Source organism: Magallana gigas, chromosome 4 (assembly GCF_963853765.1).
Source record: "Magallana gigas chromosome 4, xbMagGiga1.1, whole genome shotgun sequence".
In the NCBI taxonomy this organism is placed as follows: Eukaryota; Metazoa; Mollusca; class Bivalvia; order Ostreida; family Ostreidae; genus Magallana; species Magallana gigas.
This window is the reverse complement of record NC_088856.1, coordinates 20,737,458-20,758,961: the sequence shown is the minus strand read 5'-3', so window position 1 is coordinate 20,758,961 and position 21,504 is coordinate 20,737,458. Positions and strand designations below refer to the sequence as shown.

Sequence of the window (21,504 nt, the reverse complement as noted above, 5' to 3'; positions counted from 1 at the left end):
AAAATCATGGCTTTTTGGTTTTCCAATTTTATAGAACAACATGTATCATAGGGATAATATTTTTTTGTATACTATGTTGAGCAATCTAGCAATTCATTTAAAATAAATTAAGGTGGAAAGACCTCTAATTGTTCGAGAACAATTAGCCTACTAGTTAGGGTTTTCCAACTTTCAGGTGAAAGACCTTTTGTATTATGTTTTAGTATTATTATTATTATTATTATTATTATTAGGTCTTTCCACCTTTCAGGTGAAAGACCTTTTGTATTTCTTCTGTTTTTAGTTCTTTGCACCTTTCAGGTGAAAGACCTTTTGTATTTCTTATGTTTTTTATTATTAGGTCTTTTCACCTTTCCAATTCAGCATATTAAAAGATAAACATGTATAAAAAAAACCAGACATTGCTTTACGTTTCATATAATTTCTTCGATGCCCAATAACAGGGACGCATATTTCTGTCCGATATTAACCAGAACATATCGAATAAATAAATGTTAGCTGGGTATAAATGCTTAAGAGTTTACACTTTAAAACAAATCCGAGTGGTTTAACTATAAACGATACAAACTTCCTAAAGGAATTATTTATTTCCAGATCGTATTTACATTTATCGCCGAACGAATCGCTCGAATAATGATAATTACGCTCAGTTATATGTGATAAGAAAAAAAGTTGATAAAAATATGTGACTACGCAGTTCCTAAATAAGTGCATCGAAGTTATTTATCTGTTTTTTATGTATAAATGTGATAAAATCAAAAATCGAATCGCTTATTTGTTGGATTACGTTACTGTGTCCATCCCGCGTAATATTTAATTTTACCGTAGCACAAGTAATTAATTTATCCCACTCGAAGAATATTCGAAGATTCAATTATTCATTTTAAGTACCACATTAATTGATAAAATAATTTAATTCTTAAATTTCGTTTAATATAACTTGCATTCCTATATTTTGAAGGTATGGGATAGGATAGGATAGGATAGGATAGGATAGGATAGGATAGGATAGAGCTTATTTGCAGGATAGGATGCAGGATACAGGATATAGGATAGGATATTTTTGTCAACTTTCACGATAGCAGCACTGTATTATTTTTCTTCTCTATTTACCAAGGGACAACTTTTTTTATCATTAAACATATTGAAATAATTTTTTCTTCATGTAATTGACCATTTAAAGTTATGGTCCCAAATGACCATGTGTCTGATAACCCCCAGAACTTACAAAGTTACTGCCCTTGTGTATGGAAAGCTTGTTATCGCTACTCCTCTGAAACCATAAGAAATAGAGACTTGAAACTTCTGCTAGTTTTTGACTTTTTTTCTTCAGTAACGCAGACAAAATGTTTTATTAATTATACTGAAACAAAACATAAAAAACAAGCATTCTGAGAGTATTGCATAAGCAATACACGTCCCCTACCGGTAACCCCTTTGATTGAGAATGCCAAAAGTTTGAGACCCTGTATATTAAATATCCCCTATCATAAATGTAGTAATTGTAAAGTATAAAATTATGAAAAAATGATTATAATTAACAGCAAACAATCTCAAAAATCCATTTAAAAAAGTACATATTTGAAGCAAAGCAAACACAGAATAGTCTATCATTCAACAGCCCAAACCCGATAACGAACCCGATTGTAATAATAATAATGATAAAACCCTGCCGTTAAAATTTACACAATTCTTGACCCCATTTTACAGAACTTATTTGTTTGTTATTAGAAATGATAAATGTAATAAAACAAATAATGCACAATATCATTTATCATTTTACTGACCACATAAAAGTCCTCGTTCATTTAGTACACACCGAGCCCGATAACGAACCCGATCATTAAAATATTTGGAGTGAAAAAAATTAAATTTTTGGAAATTGTGTTGACTAGACGCTACAATATTAAAGTATAAACTTGGTCTGCTGTTTGATATTTTGAAGCTGCTCAGCAAGTTTCACATCATTCGTCAAACGCATGCAGAAAAAACAACGGAAAACTGAAGTGGGACAGACAGACGGACGGACAGACGGACAGACGGACGGACGGACGGACTGACAGACGGACAGACAGACGGACAGACGGACTGACGGACGCAGAGGAAAGCTATAGTCCCCTCCGGTGAAACCGGTAAGGGACTAATAATAAGGTGGAAAGACCTCTAATTCTTTGAGAAAAATTAATTAACTATATTTCATTATATTTTTGCAGTTAAATTTGCCATAGTAATTTCTAAAACTTGTTTGCAAGTTCTAATATTAAATTGTTACAAAACATGTTTTTTCATTATGAATGAATACTGGAGTAACGGTCCCTTATTGTCAAAGATATCTAGAAACTTAACATATTAAACAAACATGTATAATTGTATTTTATGTCTAATTTATTTTTTCTTTGTTTATAGGTCAATACCTTTATTTATCTATTTAATAAACTTACTGAAACCATTGACTGTGTCCTATCTGCTCGGTTACATCAGGAATATTTGTTGCATATACTTATATGACATGTTTACCTTTATGAAATACCATTTTTACTAAAATTAAGAAGATCCTATGCAAGATATATATCTATGTAAGGATAACACTACAAACTTCTAATTCTCTTTATTTTAGCCCACCCCCCACCCACAGACACACCCACACACAATTAAATTAGATGATAAATAATTGATTTATTTTACAACATATTTTTAGTTTCCTTCCCCTTTAAAACTGAGGGAAAATGCACTGAAACAAGGAAGTGCACAATTTATGTTTCAAAATGAATCATATACCCCAATATACCTACATATTTCTATTAGCGAAATAATTTCTGTTTAGACTGAATAGACTCGAGCAAATACTGAGCCTCTTACATGTAACAATTAAATTGAATTAATCAACCATTACACAGCGATCATATTGAATTACCAATTGAGTGAATTGTATTTTGGTATGTTGTTAATGCAGAGTATGCTCATTTAGAGCAGGTAAACAGTCAGCTGTGTAATTTACCGCAGTCTACATTTGATTTGATACGTAGAAATTCCAAAATACAAGCGATAGTTCCCCAAGTTTTAAAAATCATAATTATGAAAATGAAACAAAAATCAAAACAAGCTAAAACCACCGTTAAAAGTAAAAATGTCAACACATTCGAATATTTAACCTCAATTTACTTCACAAAACCAGCGCCAATATATATTGCATGTTTCAAAGATTAACTTTGGACGTCAAAGTTTGCACAACAGACAATTTAATCTTTGTCAGATTGACTCGTTTATCATACTTCCAATATGACTGCTTCAAAAATTAACCTCATTTTAAAGGTATGAAATACCAAACCCTTCGTTATTATAAACTGATACCACCCCCCCCCCCCCCTTTATTATAATTTTTGTAAATACCTCAAATTTGGAAGAGATCTAACCATTGGTTTTTGCAATTTATATTTTCCTTCGCATAATGATGTGTTATGCTAAATAATGTTGTTATTGGGTAAGTAGTTCTTAAGAAGAGGATCTTAGAAAATTAACTCCCTTTTGTACAGACTTGGGGTTTTCTCCGCTTATTATATAAGCTGGCATTTTATTTCTGCGATTTATATTTGCCTTCCCATAAGAATGCTTTGTGCTGAATTTCAAAGTTGAAATTGGCCTAATGATTTTAGAGAAAAAGTTCAAAATGTAAAGAGTTTACAGACGGACGGACAGACGGACGACGGACAAAATGTGATCAGAAAAGCTCACTCAAGCTTTCAGCTCAGTGAGCTAAAACAAGAGACACGCTGGTAGCCTTAAAGGTCACCTGAATACTATAACCAATGCATCAATGTCAAAAACTGTGGATGGTAGGAGAAAAAGAAGGGATCACTTAAACATGTCAGAAGCTTATAACTTCTCACATCATATACTTTTGATTCAGAACTATCTTGAAAAATGGGAGGTCCATAAAACTTGACGATCACTCAAATACCATAGCCTGTTGATGGACCTGTCATAAAATCTCAGATTTATATTTTAAGATTCATCTAACAGTCTAAACCCTAAACCGAAACGTCTCTGACTGTTGCCCCCGCATCAATTTGATATGCACAAACATCAGTTCTGAATAAAGGGGGCGAGAGGGGTGCAAGATACGCAAAAATCCTGATTTATCTATATTCCCGTTCCAGAGGTCAACAATTGCAGTCCTTTGTTTAAAGAGACCTGCAGGTCTTTAATGGTCAATTTGATTAAAATATTGAGTTTCATTTAAAATGTACACAACATCCATCAAGTTTATTGCTAGAAGCATGCACAGAAAAATAAAGAAATCTCCTACAATAGAACACATACAATGTATTTAAGATAACAAAATGACAGTTTAACTTGTAGATTTTAAAATGAAGTTAAAATTGTAAATTTTTTACGGACGATACAAAACTAACGGCGATACCACCCCCTACCCCATATTAAAAAGCCTGAACCCATGTCACGTGCAGTTAATATCATAAAAATAAGGACATAACATTATGGACATAATAATAATGCATTTGGTTTATCTCCCACGACTGTGTTTATACGTTATCACTATGCTGCAAAATTGGCCCCATCCAAGGGCCTGAACCCCTGACCCAGGGGTATTCAGAGTAGAAGGGTTCGTGGACATCAAATATATATGGGAGTTGAGTTGGATTAAACAATTTTAAGAAATATTATTTTTTTGTGTTTCTTTTTACTGTGTTTGTTTGCTTGAATTTTCATTTTACATTACAAAACAAGTACAAAGAAGTATGAAAAGACTCTACTTAGATTATTTTTATTTATATAATAACAAATGCTAATGATAGCATGGATTTGAGACAGTTATTATACTTAAATATCAATATGCATCTATTGCGACTTCAGATGACAACTAGACCTCGTATTTTTGTAAATAACAACAGTTACTAAATTATGATGTATATACAAAAAAGTGTTTTGACGTGTACATTTGATTAAACCTCACTGCTTTACATTTCAAGGCCACTAATGATAATTAGTACAATTTGTTCAGCATACATATTAGAATTCAGAATAAACAATATTCTGCACATGGTAACATTGAGAGTTATTAACCTGTACCATGTCTTAAATATATTGCTGATTTTCTATAGAATTAAATCTTGCATAGCGTCGATGAAGGTCTGCCAATGAGTCAAATCCTTGTCAAGTGAAAACTGGAAAGATGACCGTTTAATGGCAGGGACAGTTTTCCTCTTATTATCTTATGTTATACTTACATGCATCAATTACAGTTAAACACGGTTGTAAGGAGGTGCCAGCGACGGGCGAGTTTGACTCGTTATAAGAATTATTCGTTATATCCGTCAAATTTACAACATTTAATATAGACATGGGGAATGAAATTCACTTCGCTGTAAGTGTCAATTTATTATGAGCGAGTTCTCTAAAACCGTGTTTTACTGTATATCGGTATCATTTTAATATCATTACGTATGTTCAATAATACAGAGAGAGAGAGAGAGAGAGAGAGAGAGAGAGAGAGAGAGAGAGAGAGATTTTATAACGTATTTATGAATTGCAGTTAAAAGTCTGCAAATTGTTGACCACAATGGAAATGTACATGCATTTCTTTACTTATAAAACACTTTATTCAGTATAAGTATATATGCATCTATTAGATATTGTTATCAAATATATCATCTTTGCTAGCCAAGAGATTCTCATTTCTACATTTAGCAGATTTAGTCGAAACCATAATACCTTTTAGTGGTTCTTCTAAGTTATCGTTTTGGTGTGTTTTATACAATGGCGAAATATATACCACAAATACATTGATCTAAATCATTCAGTAGGTTGGGGAGGTAATCGCTTACTTGTGTTTCAGGATCAAGTATGTTTTTCTTTCTATATAAAACTGCTTGTTTCGCGTATATGCGCCAAAGTGAAAAGCACAGGACAATAACCGCGAATAAGCTAAATAAACGGAGAAATTTGGTTGATTGCCATGAAACCTAAAAGCACGTTAGGTTAAAGTCGGCTAGATCTGCCAAAGGGGGGAAAATATACGAATGAGGCCTTCTGCTAGCGAAGATTTTTTGAAATAAAAACAAGTGCAAGGTGTCCATTGCTGAGATTTCACTATTATGTGTAACTATTGTTTACTCTGTACGGTACAAGGAATACTCTAAAGCCGTTTATACTACAGATATTAAGAGTTAATATGAAACAGAAAAATATGGAACCGGTACTAAATTCAGATATGGTTTTATTCTTACCTCTCTCTAAGTCTTTTATCTATAAAAAAAATCGTTCTGAAACAAGGAGAAAGTGCATATTACATGTATATGATAGAAAGATGATCAAATGATCAACAGTGAAATCACTTACTGCCAAGATTTTACGACGAAGTGTTACCTTACCTTAAAAAACTGCAGGGGCTTTTCATTTTGGAAAACCCCATTGGTATATTAAAAATCTTATAACATTCTGTGTATACATGCACATATTATGAAAGTAGGATACTTACTCTTATATGTTAATATCGCATTTCCTCTTCATCATTGTCGTAAGAAATTGACAATATAATATATAAACTTAAGTTTACTTATTTATTTTTATCTACCATATGAAGTATGAATAATACATTTTCAAACCGTAAGTTGGAAATCCCTACTTTCTGTTTGAGCACTGTTGGCAGTCGGGTGTCCTATATATTTAACGGAAGGTGAAAAAATAACATCGTTTGAAAAAAGTATATTATTGTGATTAAGTCTTTATTTATTGTAAAAAAACAAAAAACAAAACACAAAATAAAAATAAATAAATGAATAAGTAAAAGTACCACCCTTCGATAATTTTCTTGATTAATTCTAGGTCAGCTAATGTATTTCTTTCAAGAAACAAGGTAATGTAAAGTGTATAAATGATTTTATATACTGACGAGTAAAAATACTCATACTTGTTCTTTCCCATTCATCCATTTATTACATATAGTTTTTTTTTTTTTTTTTTTTTTTTTGTTTTTGTTTTTTTTTTATACTTGGTATTGTCGCACCCAGAGACAAACTAATGACATTTTATATTTCTCAAGTCTAAGCAGTAATCATTTCTCTCTCTCTACTTCTCTCTCTCTCTTTCTCTCTCTCTCTCTCATGAAAAGCTTTAAATTTACTTTTTATTTTTACTATAGATTCATGAACATTTATGTTTTACATACCAGCAGCGTAGCTAACTTGTTGTACGGTAAACACGTAAATGTAATATTCTTTTTCAATCTTTTTTATTATAAATACATGCCAACCTCTAATAGCAAATTGCGACAATGCATAACGTTCGTATTTGATTTTTATGAAGCTTTTTAAACTTGCTCCTGTACAATGTTCGGAAATAAAATCGGTTCATTCTTTCTTTAAGGTGTTCGGTTACCAACGGAAGACCCTCTAGTTACTGTAATGTTTTTGTCTTTCCCCCTCTTTCCCCCTCTTGTTTTTGTCCACAAGATTTCTCACAGATGTCTGGATAAATTTTCTCAAAATAGAAAATAATAATATCTCCTGAAGCGGGCAGCTTATTACTGTATTTTTAGTTAGAGTTATTCCCCCTTGATTCATTGATTTTTGATAATTTAATTTAATTTAATGTTCCCAATAATGACCAATGAGTTTGCTAATTATTTTTTTACAATAATAAATAATATATGTAAATAAGGTGTTTTGCATAAATAGTTTTAGATTAGGTTGGATTAATTTGTTTATTTTTGATTTCCAATTTTTAGATACTATGAATTATTTTAGGCCGGCACATATATAGGGACAGTGTCTATTGCGTTACGAGAACGACTGTTTGGGGTTAAACTTAGACAGGTACGGTAAGATTGAGTGTGCGGACATCCCTGCTCTTTTTTAACTTCCTGTGTTTTAACCTACGATACAGTGTGCAGTATTACCTGCCTTGTATCGCATTAATACAAGTGTGCGGTCATCCCTGCTTGTATCGGTGGTGGTTGCGGCGGAGCACTAATGAGTGGTCATCCCTGCTGGTGTTCTGACGTTTCTAGTGCAAATGTGAGCACTCCTAGGTTGCGTTGCTGGCGCAAGTGTGCGGTCATCCCTGCTTGCGTTAACGTTGGTACCTGTTCAGTTGCGTATGTGTGCAGTCATCCCTGCATGCGTAACGTTGAGTCCCTATATATGTGCAGGAGCGGTGATTAAAGTCTGCCACTTGTAAATATTGGCAGCAGTCAGGGCTATCCGATTCTATCTCGGGTACGGGCCCGCAGGGATCACAGGCAGTGACCCCCTTGCACGTTGCACTCCGAGCGATTTTCATTTTTTTCAAAAACTATTCGTTTCGTTTTCCGCAACAAATCGCTTGTCACATCGAGATCTCAACAATGATAAAGACTTGAGCATACAGACTTTGTAGGATGGGAGACCTACATGTATAATTGTAGATGTGTAGAAACTATTTGTTTTGTTCGTGGTTATAAAAAAAACAAGATGCAGGCTTGTTTGACATGATTCTTTTAAGAAATCTATATTTAAGAGGCAAATTGTACAGATTCACTCCAATTTTTTGTAAATCACTTTTGATTCGTATAAATGTGCATTATTTTGATGATTTTGTGGAATGTTAGTAGTCTGTACGGGGTGATTACTCTGTATCAATTTGTATCATAAAAATCATCGTAGCTACTAGATAGGATACTGTGTGCTATCGATGTACTCTCTAAATATGCTTGGGTGGTGCCTTTAAAGCAGAAAACGGGAAAAGAAATAATTCATGGATTACAACAGATCTTTACAGAGGAAGGGCGACAACCCGATCGCATTCAGTCGGACCAAAGGAGGAAGTTCACAAACAAGGAATTTTAAATTTATTCATTTCTTTACCACTCGCAATGCAGAATTAAAAGCAAGTATCGTTGAGCGTTTTCAACGCACCCTTAAAAGCTCGCATGTGGAGATATCTCACTCGTCATAAAACTCGAAGATATCTGGACATTAACCGGATCTGGTATATGCCTACAATCACTCATATCATCGCAGTATAAAAAGAGCTCCAGCTGACGTGAATGCCTCCAATGTCCTTCAAGTGTGGAAAACTCCTCTACACCCTTCTTTCCCCTAACTTTCACAAAGGAGACAGAGTGCGCATCAGTAAAGCAAAGCGAAATTTTGAGAAGGGATATCTACCTAACTGGACCCGGGAGTTGTTTATTATATCTCATCGAGTCTAGGGGGCAGTTCCTTATAGATATAGAGTACATTACTATCACGGAGAAGAATTGGAAGGAACATTCTATTCCAAGTATCGTGATGTGGGTAAGAAAAGCAAACCTACCCCTGCCATACAGAATGCCATCAATCAGCGCTTGAATTCAGAGACAGTCAAATATCCGCTAAGAAGAGTAGAAGTGTAAACCTTTATAATTGCCACGGGGTCACAATTCATAAATCACCTATCATTTGTTTCAAGGACAATTGCCTAAACGTGTTCTCATAGGTTTTGTAGAAAATGCCGCTTTCAACGGAGATGCTACTAAAACCCTTTTGATTTTAAACATGAGAACATTAAGAAATTAAAAATAAGTATCAACGGAGAAACCATGACCACTCGCCCCTTTGAACCTGATTTTGCATACGATCAGTACCTGAGATCTTACTTGATTCTGTATCAAGGGCTAGGACAATTAGGAGGAGACTGGGCCCCTGACATTACCCTTGAAGAGTATGAAAACGGGTACACGCTCTGGTGTGTGGATTTTACTAAAGATCAAGAGGCGCAACTGGAGAATTTTCATCTCATTGAAACGGGAAACTTGGGAATAGAAGTTCAATTTTCCAACAACTTAGCTCACATTGTAAATTGTGTGGTCTATGCCGAATTCGACAATTTGCTTGAAATCAACAAACAGAGAGAAATCAACATTGGTTGCTAAAAAATGGATTCCTGTCAGTTACGAGAGGGGTTATCACGAGATTTGGGAAGATCCTTTTTAGGAGTGTACCCCGGAGATTTACTACCGAATCAATTAAGACCTCATGAAAAAGCCATTGTGGTCAATACAGATTTTCACGATCAACCCGAAACGCCCTGGGTGTGCTTATATTGAAAGCTCATGTGGAATTTTTCGATTCTTACGTATTACTTCCCCTGCACCAAGAAATTAGACAGTTCATCTCTAGACACGCTAGACATTGGACTTACAATCGGAATTGTTATCAGGATTATTCTACGGATATCTGTGGACCATATTGTCGAGGACACAGACGAGCGCTAGATTGGTTGTTTCCATTCCCAAGGACGTCGAGGTTATCTCCCCTTCAAAGAGATCATTATGTAGCTGAATGGTTTAGAGAGACTTATCGCAAACCTAAAAGAAATTAAGGACAAACTTGCAAATGTTTCTGGCAAAATATGTATTAATTGCTGTTATTGTTGCTGTTGTTCATTCTTAATTAAAAATGTTTAAAAAAATGTCTTGTGTGTTTTGTTTAAAAAAAAAAGATATTTTGAGAGTTCTTCAATGCTTAATACTATTCTAAAATGCACGTGCTTTAATTCTATTTTCCACAACCTCAGTTAATTGCTAGAATATTCTATTCTAGAAAATGAGGCACGTGCCTCAGTTCTATTGAGAACTATCAAGAACCTCAGCTACTCCTACAGTATATATATAGCTTGTAACATTCATTTTGTGTCAGTTTTAAAACAATTGAAAGCTAGAGATATCAAGATGACTTCGACCGTAGAGAGATCAATTCTCCAGAGATGGATTCCTGTCCCGATCCTTCGCGGACTGACAATACAAGAATTGCATGTAAGTGTGAAGAGAAAAACTTTGGTAAAATGTAAAACTTGTACATCAAAGGACTGCTCTTATTTGTATTTATCAACACTGATTGTTAATAATATGCACAAGGGTTCTGTGCAAATTGTTACTGACGTGTGTTTCAAAAAAAAAAATATGTGTTTATTGTTACAGTGATTATTGTTTAAATAAATCAAATTGTAAACAAAAAATGTTTTCTTATGTTAAAAAAAAAATAGATAATTTATTTAGAAAATGATATTATTTCTAAAAAAATAAATAAGAAAAAGAAAAAAGCTATCTATTGGAAAAAAAATATTATTTTTAAAAAACATAGTGTTTAATTGTTTTTAAAAAAAATGAAAAACTGATCTTAGAAATTAATATTATTTATAAAAAAATAAATAAAAAAGAAAAAAATTATTTATTCAAAAAATTATATTATTTTGAAAAAATAAAATGATAAATTTTTAAATGAATGATTCATTTTTTTTTAAACAAACACTATATTTAAAAAAATATATGATTAAAAAAAAAGAGGTGAACTGGTGTTAAAAATTCCCTGTTGATTATTTGTCGCAGACAGCTGCAGCATCCGGCCCTTTGGTGACAATTTCTGCAAGCAATTGTTGAATGGCGAAGAGATTGTTGGCAGAGCTGACATACCTTCAAAATTGTCTCATTCACAAAATAACCCCAGTCAGGAGGTTCGACACAAAAGTGAAATGGTGACTCTTCCTGAGGATGAGGGGGTGAAGGCGCTGGGCGTTTGGTAAGCAAAACAACTTCCCGCTTTTAGTCTTCCTCCTTTATTGCAGGGGGTGCCGATGGAACGGGACGGCTATCCTCTCCCTCCGGGAGTGCCCTCAGCCGAAATCGTCGCCTGCGACAAGGGCCAGGCGGTGGCAAGGGTGCTGGTGATGCAGGTGACGGCTGAGATGCTCTCCTCCTCCGTTGTTTTGCTCTATCCATCTGGATGTCGTAGGGTTGAAATATGCACATCTTCCTGCGGTGGATCTCTCTCCAACTTCGGTTATCTTCTGTCATCTCGCCGACAAAAAACATGTTGGTGTCGCTCATGATGAAGTGATCAATGCAGACGATCAATTTCAGAGTGTGCACGAGTATTTATCTGGATCTCCGGACGGGTTCCATTCCATTCAGGGACGTTCTTTAGATTTTCCGTCTGTGTATTCATGGATAACAGGGTTAAAATGCTTCATAAGTTACCAGATAACAAATACATACTCAATTTTACACGTACTTGCATCACCCTCAGAGTTTGATAATTTATAGATCCTTCGAAAGTGGGTAGGTATCTAAAAGTCACCCTCATTGGCCAGGGGGTGTCGTGGGATAGATAAAAAACTACCTCCCATTGGATATGTTGACATTTGGATCAAAAGAACGCCGAATGTTAACATATGTGTCACGTGACTGAATAGAGGCGGGGATCAAATCTGTCAAAAAATCGCTTTTGGTCATGTGACTAAAATAAGGAACTGTGACTGGGCCTTTAAAAAAAGTCGCTTATGTTTTTGACATAGAGCCAACCCGTTTCCTATCGATCTAGACAGTTGATATGCTATTATGACGTCATAATTTTTTCACTTCTCTGTACGGAGAGAATACACTGTGCTTTTGATATGCTGCTGTATAATTGAAGGTTGTAAAACAGTGTGTTAACAATAAGCATAAAAATAAAAGCAAATCCTATTATTTAACAACAGATTTATAAACCATAGATACAACTTTCACTTCAAATAGCACTGGGGTAAAAAATTACAATGTACAGAACAGCGTTATGATACACAAACTCAATGATTTTGTTGTTTCAAATAGATCCATAACAGTTTTCTAATTTTATGTACGGTCCTTGCACGGTCTAGGGCCTCAAACATCCATGGATTTCTTCGGTCCTCGAGGGTAAATCATATATTTGGTCCCGTGTGAAATCAAAAGTCACTCTTTTCTCCCAGATTTCCTTCCAGAATTTGCTGTTATTTCATTCACCCGAATTGAATGGCTGTCACCCGCATCAACTTGATCCGTTGATGTAGGCGATGACATTCTATCCACTTCTTTGTTCCTAGTGAGGTGAGCTGTAACTTAGTAAATTCCTGCCGAGATTCCTCAAAGAAATCCCGGTCAATTCAGGTGAAAATTGCTTTTTCACTTCCTCAGACAGGTAATGAATGACCATCAATCTCCCAGGGTTAACGTCGTTCATCTGAGCTAATGCTGCAATCACATTCCTATACAAATCCACACTGGTAATCTCTTTCTGTGTCCGGTCTGAAATTTCAGCAATATTACTCTTGTATTTTTCGCCAAACCCTCGGTCTGTAAAGAAGAGTTAACAAAATCCAAACCGTTGAAAGGTGAGTCTAGATCGGATAAAATCATTCTCAGAAAATCCGCCATGATAAATTGCAGATGTTGCTCACGGCTTTTGAATTTTATCGTTCAGAGATAGTATATAATAAAAATAAACTGTTAATGGTTTCTTATTTATATAGGTAATAAACATAGATATTCTAGAATATTCTATTTAAGATGATTATAATGTGCTAAAAGGTGAGTCTCGTGCCTCAGTTCTAGAATTTTCTAGAAAGTAAAAAATACCTCATAAATTCTCGTGCCTCAATAAAGAATATTTTAAAACTGCACGAACTCCTCCAATCGATTTTAGAATTTTCTAGAACGTTCAATTACTATAAAAAGTAGATCACCGCCTCCAAAAAATATATGTGCTTCTCAAAGTTACACTCATGTGAGATAGATGTGCGTTATTTGGGATTTTATTTATTGCTAATTGTATGAAAATTGATTAGAAAACCTTTTAATGGAAGTTGTGTATTATGAGTTTGTTAGCTACAGCCAGTGGAATACTAATTTTAGGTGAACAATGAATACCCAATATATTGAAATACAAGATAAATAGTTTCCAGAACTATAATACTATGCATGTGTATATGAAGGTTGCATCCTCATGTGTATGGCTGTAGGTGAGGGGTAAAGGTGTATCGATGTACATACAATGTATGACTGCACATACGGATTCCGGACCGTGGCTACAGAAGATTCCCGTTGACAGTCTTTTGATACATCTATGCGCAGTTTGATCTAGAATCTGACCAGTTTCATAACTTCTTCGAATTTCTGTAACACGGATTTTTTAAAACTATTTTTGACCGATTTTGCAAAGATATTGGTCACTTTAACTTGACCATGTCTTAACATGACTGTCACGTGACTTTTCAGTGTCACGTGGGCATCTTTTAGACAAGAAACGTCAATGCTAATTTGAGACAAAAAAGACAAGGACAAGACAAACAAAGTTTGGACTAAGTAATACGCCTACTTATTCAAAATTATATATACATCATAGAAATCAATGCTCATTCAGTTGTAAAATTCATTTATTATGCAAATTCCTAGGAAAACGAAACTGGCTACTCGTTGCAAAAATAGCGCGTTCTTGTACATTTTGATTAAAATTACAAATTAAACCTTCATTTCTCAACAATTGAGCATTAGTTTTCATTAAGTACACGAAAAAAGGAAGAAAGTCAATAATATCTATAGCCGCCTTGCCCTTGTCTTTTTGCATTTTTAAATTTGACAGTCAGTCAGGTCTCTCAAATTAATGCACATTTCAAACACACAAATGATCCCAAAAGGGATCGAGATAACTCTATAAGCGGTTACTCTTCTGAAATAGGCGCGGTGTCATTGTATCGTCTAATCCGAATTTATTTTGAGATAGATTTCATCAGTACATTATGCCAATGATTATTTAAACATAGTGTTTCTGTTTTATCTTTATAAAAAGGGACAGTATGGTTACTATGAATCACCCGCATTTCCTCTGTTGTAATTATAGACGTAAACCAAAACAGTTGTGCATCATATTTTAGGTTACTGCATGCGCGGAGTTAGAAGTTTCTTAATTTTTGAGGGAAGGAAAGAAAAATATATGAGACCTAATTGTGCAAAATAATCTGAGGGGTAGGCTGGTTAGGGAGAAGCACCTCTATAATAAGACAGACATATAACACGATTTAAATTTTTCTCATAATATAAAAAATAACCCCTACCTCATTGTACAATATGGTCTGGGGTATGTATTGATTATAAGAATATTTCATGTCGGGTGCATATCTGTGCCTTATGACTCAATGTTTATATACAACACTGTTGTCTTAAAACATTTTCCAGGGGGAGGGGTGGTTCAAGGAATTTATTTGCAGGTGGCCAGAGACCAAGCCATATAACTATGTGAAGTGTGAATTAAATTAGAATTAACCAGGGGAGAGGGGCTATATACACATGAAGAATGATTTTAAGGTTATACTCATTTTCTTTTTTCTTTATTTTTTTTTGGGGGGGGGGGGTGCATATATATTTATTCAGTCACACAATTTATTCCATTCCATTGCATATTTTTCATTACCGAGAATAAAAGAGGGTGTGTAAATCCTGCAAGTAGGCAATCAGAAGCCATTTTGGTTCACATGAATATATAAAATTAAAATAATTCTGAAATTAATCTTATGCGAGGGGATGAAGACTCTCTCCCCCACCCCTTTACATCCTAAATGCATGCAAACAGCATAAAGCAAGTTAATAAAGCTGACTTAGGTAAATGTCTCCTCTCCTCCATTTCTTAAAAAAATTATGAATATAAAAACAATTATACTTGGCTTATTTGTTTTATTCATTTATACTAAGAAGATAAATTACTTTCTGAAAGAAAAATAATGATAATATGTTCAGTGACAACATTATTTTAAAATTGATATACCCATATATGCATGCATACTCAACAATTTCAATTTCTTTCATGTACTGTGGTTTCATTAATTTTCGTGGGTACCAATTTTCGTGGAATTTCTGAAAACCACAGTTTCAAGGATACGTAAATTCGTGGCCAATGATCCTATCAATACAAAATGTTAGTTGAAATTGAACTTCAATGAACATTTAATTTCATGGATCAACTTAAGAACGAAATCCACGAAAATTAGTATTCAACGAATATTGATGAAACCACAGTATGATATGAAGTCAACGTGTTTATTGTTTGACTCCTTAGTTTGACTCCTCTTCTTTCTCCAAAAGCACAGTCCTCCTGTTCTTTAAGTCCAGGTTTTTATTTTCATCATTTTCATATTTTATATTCCCAGGATAAAAGTGTGTGTAACTTGTCACCAATAAGAACAGCATTTATGCAAATCCCAAAACATAGCAGGTACCAGCTGAAATGAAAATGATTTTTCAGTGAGTACAACATGTAATCAAAATGACTGAAAGATTAAAATGGAAAAATTATTTTCTACAATTTGACAAACAGTGGAATTTATTTACCTTGATAAATAATTCATTCTGTTAAGATTTGCATTCAGGTTTTGCACATGTTCAAATACAGCTATAAAACAGTTTTTTGATGATCGACACCTTTACCCCTGTTATGTGTAAGATTACTGTGGCCCCTTTATTTCACTCGACAAAACCTTAACAGTGCACTTCGTTCTCTCTCTCTCTCTCTCTCTCTCTCTCTCTCTCTCTCTCTCTCTCTCTCTCTCTCTCATATTAATGATTTATGTATACAAGATTTCTATCAAGCTAGTGCAGTTACAGTAAAATCATACCATGTAATGTTGATATGTTCAATGTTGATGAGCAATTTTTAATGATGAAGTATTAAAAATTGTAGGTTTAAAATAGCATAAGTTTTAAATTTAATCATTTTAAAATTAAACACATATACACATATACAAAGGACTGCATGTCAACAGCAATTTGAGCATTCTGTTAAAGGTCTAATTTGCATGAATGGGTAAAATGACAAACACTTTAACTATTATTTGAAAGTTTCACATGCACATTCTAAACAAACATACCATGTCCTTATATAGATTCCTCATTTAGAGAAATCAGATGAAGTGATGTCACATGTAATTCAATTATATCTGTATATTATAAGATTTCAGACACTGTTATGTTCTGAGTGTGTGCATGAACATTTTATATCAATTGGATGAATATAATGTGAAAAAAAATTAAATAAATAAACTGTCATAGAAGAATTTTCAACAAGAAACATGTTATTAATCAGCTGTTTATGAACGGGTCAACTAATTTTCAGAAAATCAAATCAGCTGTATATAATCCTTTAGCCTGTACTGTACTGATTTTCAGGAAACCAGATCAGCTGTTTTCACAGTCTCACTTTGTTTACATACAAACAACTGCATGTAGTCAGACCGAGTGTAGTGTAAAGCTATAGTAATGTCTGTACAAATGCTATGAACTGATTCGATCGTGTCGATTGAACTTTCTGAAGAAACTGTGTAACAATTTAATGGACTGACAATAAACTTCTACATGATTGTACATTTTACAGTATAAATGTAAACAATGCAGTCTCTTCTCATGTTTAGATCGAAACAACACAATAAGTTGATCAGAAATTCATCCACTGTATAAAAACGCAGTAAAATAGTTACTTAGTTATCTGGTCTATTATAAATACACTGTATGTCTATTCTACATACCTGATAAATCATCAAACGATCGTTACCATCGGGAACACCAGCTACACATGTTTACATCAATTACAGCGTCTGACGAGCGCTTCCGGGATGCAGATTCACACCCATACTGTGGAGTCATTAGATTTCGTGGTGGCTCAATTTTCGTGGAATTCGTGGGTACCTCGCATCCACGAATTAACATCCTCCACGAATTAATAATTAAGGGTAATAAAGTCATATATCCTTTGTAAGTATCAGAGAATACACGAAATAACGTCCCAACGAACTTGTAAAATTTAAGCAATCCACGAAAACTGGCCCCCACGATATTTAATGATTCCACAGTACACGACAGATGTGATATAGAAATTCTTCGTATATTCTCGTTGTTGTAAATTTATATATACACATATGTGTAATTCGTTGTTATAGGCTTTCCCATGAAGTATTAAATCAACCGTATATTTTGCCAAAACTACTGTTTTCGATGTATTTCCATATATGGAAATACATATGCGGGGCATGTATTATGCCGTCATATCTCATTATCCCTTCATTAGCATATCAGAGCAACGTGCAGCCTTATCTGCACTGCGAAATTCTCCCGCTGATCTTTTTTTTTAACTGATTATTATTTTGGATGTCCAAGTCTACTCGTATCATTAAATAACATCAAACGACAGACACTTTCCGATAAAAAATTTAGAAATGCCATCAATTTTGACTAATTACTAAATTTTGTCAGCACGCAACAATTCTTAACTTGCACAAAATATAGAAAGATTTAAATAAAGAAGTTATCTTAGAGAAAAGGTTACGTGTTTTGTTGGCGGGTTTGGTTTTTAAAAAAAAATATAATTCATGACATGAAGCATAAGTACGTACTGTTTATAACAATGTTTGCTACCCTTTGAAAATTCAACTGGCCATTATACATCCCGGTTTTTTTTTAAAGAAATTTTCAAACGATAACACAAACTGTGTTCGACAAATAGTTTTCCTAAAACATTTTCTTCCTTTCTCTTTTAAAACACGTGCTATATACAGTCTTTCAATCACAACACGTTTTTATAACAAAAGCAGAACTCAAAGTTTAGTCATTATAATCGTTTGATACAATATTACATATATTTTCAACTCGCAGCAACAACGGAAGACCTACTCGTGGCTTTGCCACGACCTCTGCTCTATTTGTGATCATACTTTCTTAAATACATGTATACATGTGATAACTATAATCATAATTGAAATCTAAGTTATAGTACATGTATTATATTTTCAAGCAAGCATGAGCAGATCTAGAGAGGGTTCGTGTAAAAAGAGGAATCCCCACCCCCCACCCCCCGTAAAATTCATTATTATTAAATTCCCAGAGTCCATACATTTCTCCATATTTTTCCATCGAGAGAGGGTTTTCCAAGGTTCAACACTGAGAGGAGTTCCAAGGCCTATTTACTTAATTAATTTCCCGGTTTGGGTCTTCAAACGCCAATGAACCCAGCCTCGTCCCTTAGACCTGTGCATGTTTTTTTTCTCCAGTGAAAGGGCAATAACTCATAGTTAAGTTGGTCCATCCATGACTATCATGGTTAATATCTTACAGATTGAAAGCTTGATCACTTAAATCTTAGTGTGATTTTAAGGGGTTTATTAAATAATAAGATTCACCTTTGAAATTTAAAAAAAAAATGAATATTATATGTTAAAGTTAACATTGATGTCTATGGGGAAAAATGCATTTTAAATATATGTTTCTAGTACAAGTAATTTGCACACATTTCTCGTGGTAAAAAGTTACAAAAGCTTTTCCTTTCTTCGATTATGCTAAAATATTTCATAATTTACCATACATATTTTCAAAAAAAGATTTTTGAAAATTTTCCTAATGGGCAGACAACTCTTTTAAAAAAATTTAAGTGCGAAAAGTTCATTTAATTGACTACATACATACTTCCAAGTTTGGTTTATGTCAGTCCCATAATAACTTTAAAGTACGTATTTAATGTAGTAGAGATCAGTCAAAATTGTTAAATTCGCATTAGTTATGGGTGGACTACCTTAATTGTTTACAACTTAGTTTCCATTGCTTTTATAGTACAACAAACCCAACACTTTTTAACTGTGATGTATATCTGCTTTATTATTTCCAGACCTCGTGAGAGGGTGAAAAACTGAAAAGTACAATAATAAAAGTCAGAATTTGTCTAATATAACAATTTCCAAAAATATGGCAGTAATTATAAGCTGTGACAATACTGAATGTTATATGACTAAACTTTACCCGACGACATATACACAGATAAATGTGTGACTAGAACATGCTAGCTAAACAGGCCTATGCCTATCCTATATTGCGAACACGCGCTTACACAAAACAATGCAGTTGCAGCATTTAAACAAAGTAAGAGATATTGCATGACATCGTTAGATACACAATATCATAATGGACATAAATTGACATGAATAATATAAAACTTACTCCTTAGATAGGCCGACTTCCAGAAAATGATGCAAACAAAAACAGCAGGCCAAGCTCATGGCTGCCATTACCGATAAAACAAAAAACCAAACCGGACGGAACATATTATTCCGTTATGAGAGCAGCACACTCCCCCTCTGATTTCTACCAGAAATCACTTAACTCCATTTTGTAAAAAATTACAAGATAGAATTAACTCTGCATTACATACTTCTGTAATAACATAATCCGATGCTACATATACTGAGCTAACTTCATGTCGTGGTACACAAGTCTTGACTTACAAAGCACAAATTCTAAGTACACAAAATGTCAATCAGTCTCCAAAAGGGTTATGAGTCGGGTGACTGGTCTCACATAAGTGACACGTTTATTGTCCTTAAAAACTGCAACCTCAGCTTTGCGGACCTTTCCGTCTTGGCTGGGGAATGTTCTTTGTATGATACCGGTGGGCCACTCGTTTCGCGGGGAATCATCTTCAATCAATAGAACTAAGTCTCCGCATTTCAAATCCACAGCATGGCCCTGCCACTTCCTGCGATATTGTAGGTTATGGAGGTACTCAGTTTTCCATCTATGCCAGAATTCATCTGCCATCACTTGCACACGTTTCCAGGTGGATTTTAAGGCATCCTTGGAACCAAATGAAGGGAAAGGTTGAACATCATGTTTTGTCTTCGTTGTCAACAGCATCGACGGGGTAAGAAGAGTAGGTGCTTCCGGATCACTAGAAACATCTGTTAATGGTCTATTGTTAACAATAGCACACACTTCTGCCATCAATGTGGTCAGTACATCATGTGTGATGTCTCTTTGCTGGTGATCAAGTAACATGGCATTCAAAACTCTTTTTGAAACCTCGATGAGTCTCTCCCATGCTCCTCCCATGTGTGGAGCGTGAGGAGGGTTGAATTTCCACACAATCCGGGAATCTGACAGGAACTTGGAAACAGGACCATTCTCAATGAATTCTGCATTTATGGAGAAATCGCTTACAGCGCCAACGAAGTTCGTTCCCCTGTCGGAGCGGAATTGTGTGACTTGACCACGAATTGCAATAAAACGTCTCAATGCATTTATGAATGCAGCACTGGTAAGTTCATCGATGACCTCAATATGAATAGCTCGAGTTACAAGGCAGGTAAACAATATTGCCCAACGTTTCTGATTTGAACTTCCACCCCTTGTTTTACGATGCACAACTGGCCATGGGCCAAAAGTGTCAACTCCCACATACGAAAATGGGGGGCACGGTTCACAACGATCCTCTGGAAGATCCGCCATATGCTGCCATCCTGGCTGTCCCCGAAGTTTACGACATACAACGCAAGTCCTTATCACTGAAGTGGTCATCCGTTTTGAATTCACTACCCAGAATCCGGCAGAACGTACAGCTCCCTCTGTAAAAAGTCTACCTTGATGGAATACCTTCTGATATAAATGACATCTCTCTGAACTGACGCAATGATGGAACGTTCACTCTCCTTCAAGAGTTCCGAATCACTGGGACTATCAGGTAAGTTGTCAATGTTTTTCTGAGACTGTCGAATCATAAATTTCAGACGGGCGACTCCTCGTATAAGCCTATTCCACTTGGAAAATCTAGTGAACCTCTCAGAGAACACTTCTGTCTGACAAGTTGGTGGCTTTGTCTCATGATTTGACTGTGCTACATCTATTATGTCTGTCTTGTTGCTGGTTCA

At 34.7% G+C, this 21,504-nt stretch overlaps 1 protein-coding gene across 1 annotated transcript; it reads right to left on the bottom strand.

Annotated features, from left to right (window-relative positions):
* Positions 1 to 20,113: 20,113 nt before the first annotated feature.
* On the bottom strand, positions 20,114 to 21,085 carry LOC136275020 (uncharacterized). Its single transcript, XM_066083268.1, has one exon. The coding sequence runs from the start codon at positions 21,083 to 21,085 to the stop codon at positions 20,114 to 20,116; it is 972 nt and encodes a 323-aa protein (XP_065939340.1).
* Between the last annotated feature and the right edge of the window lie 419 nt (positions 21,086 to 21,504).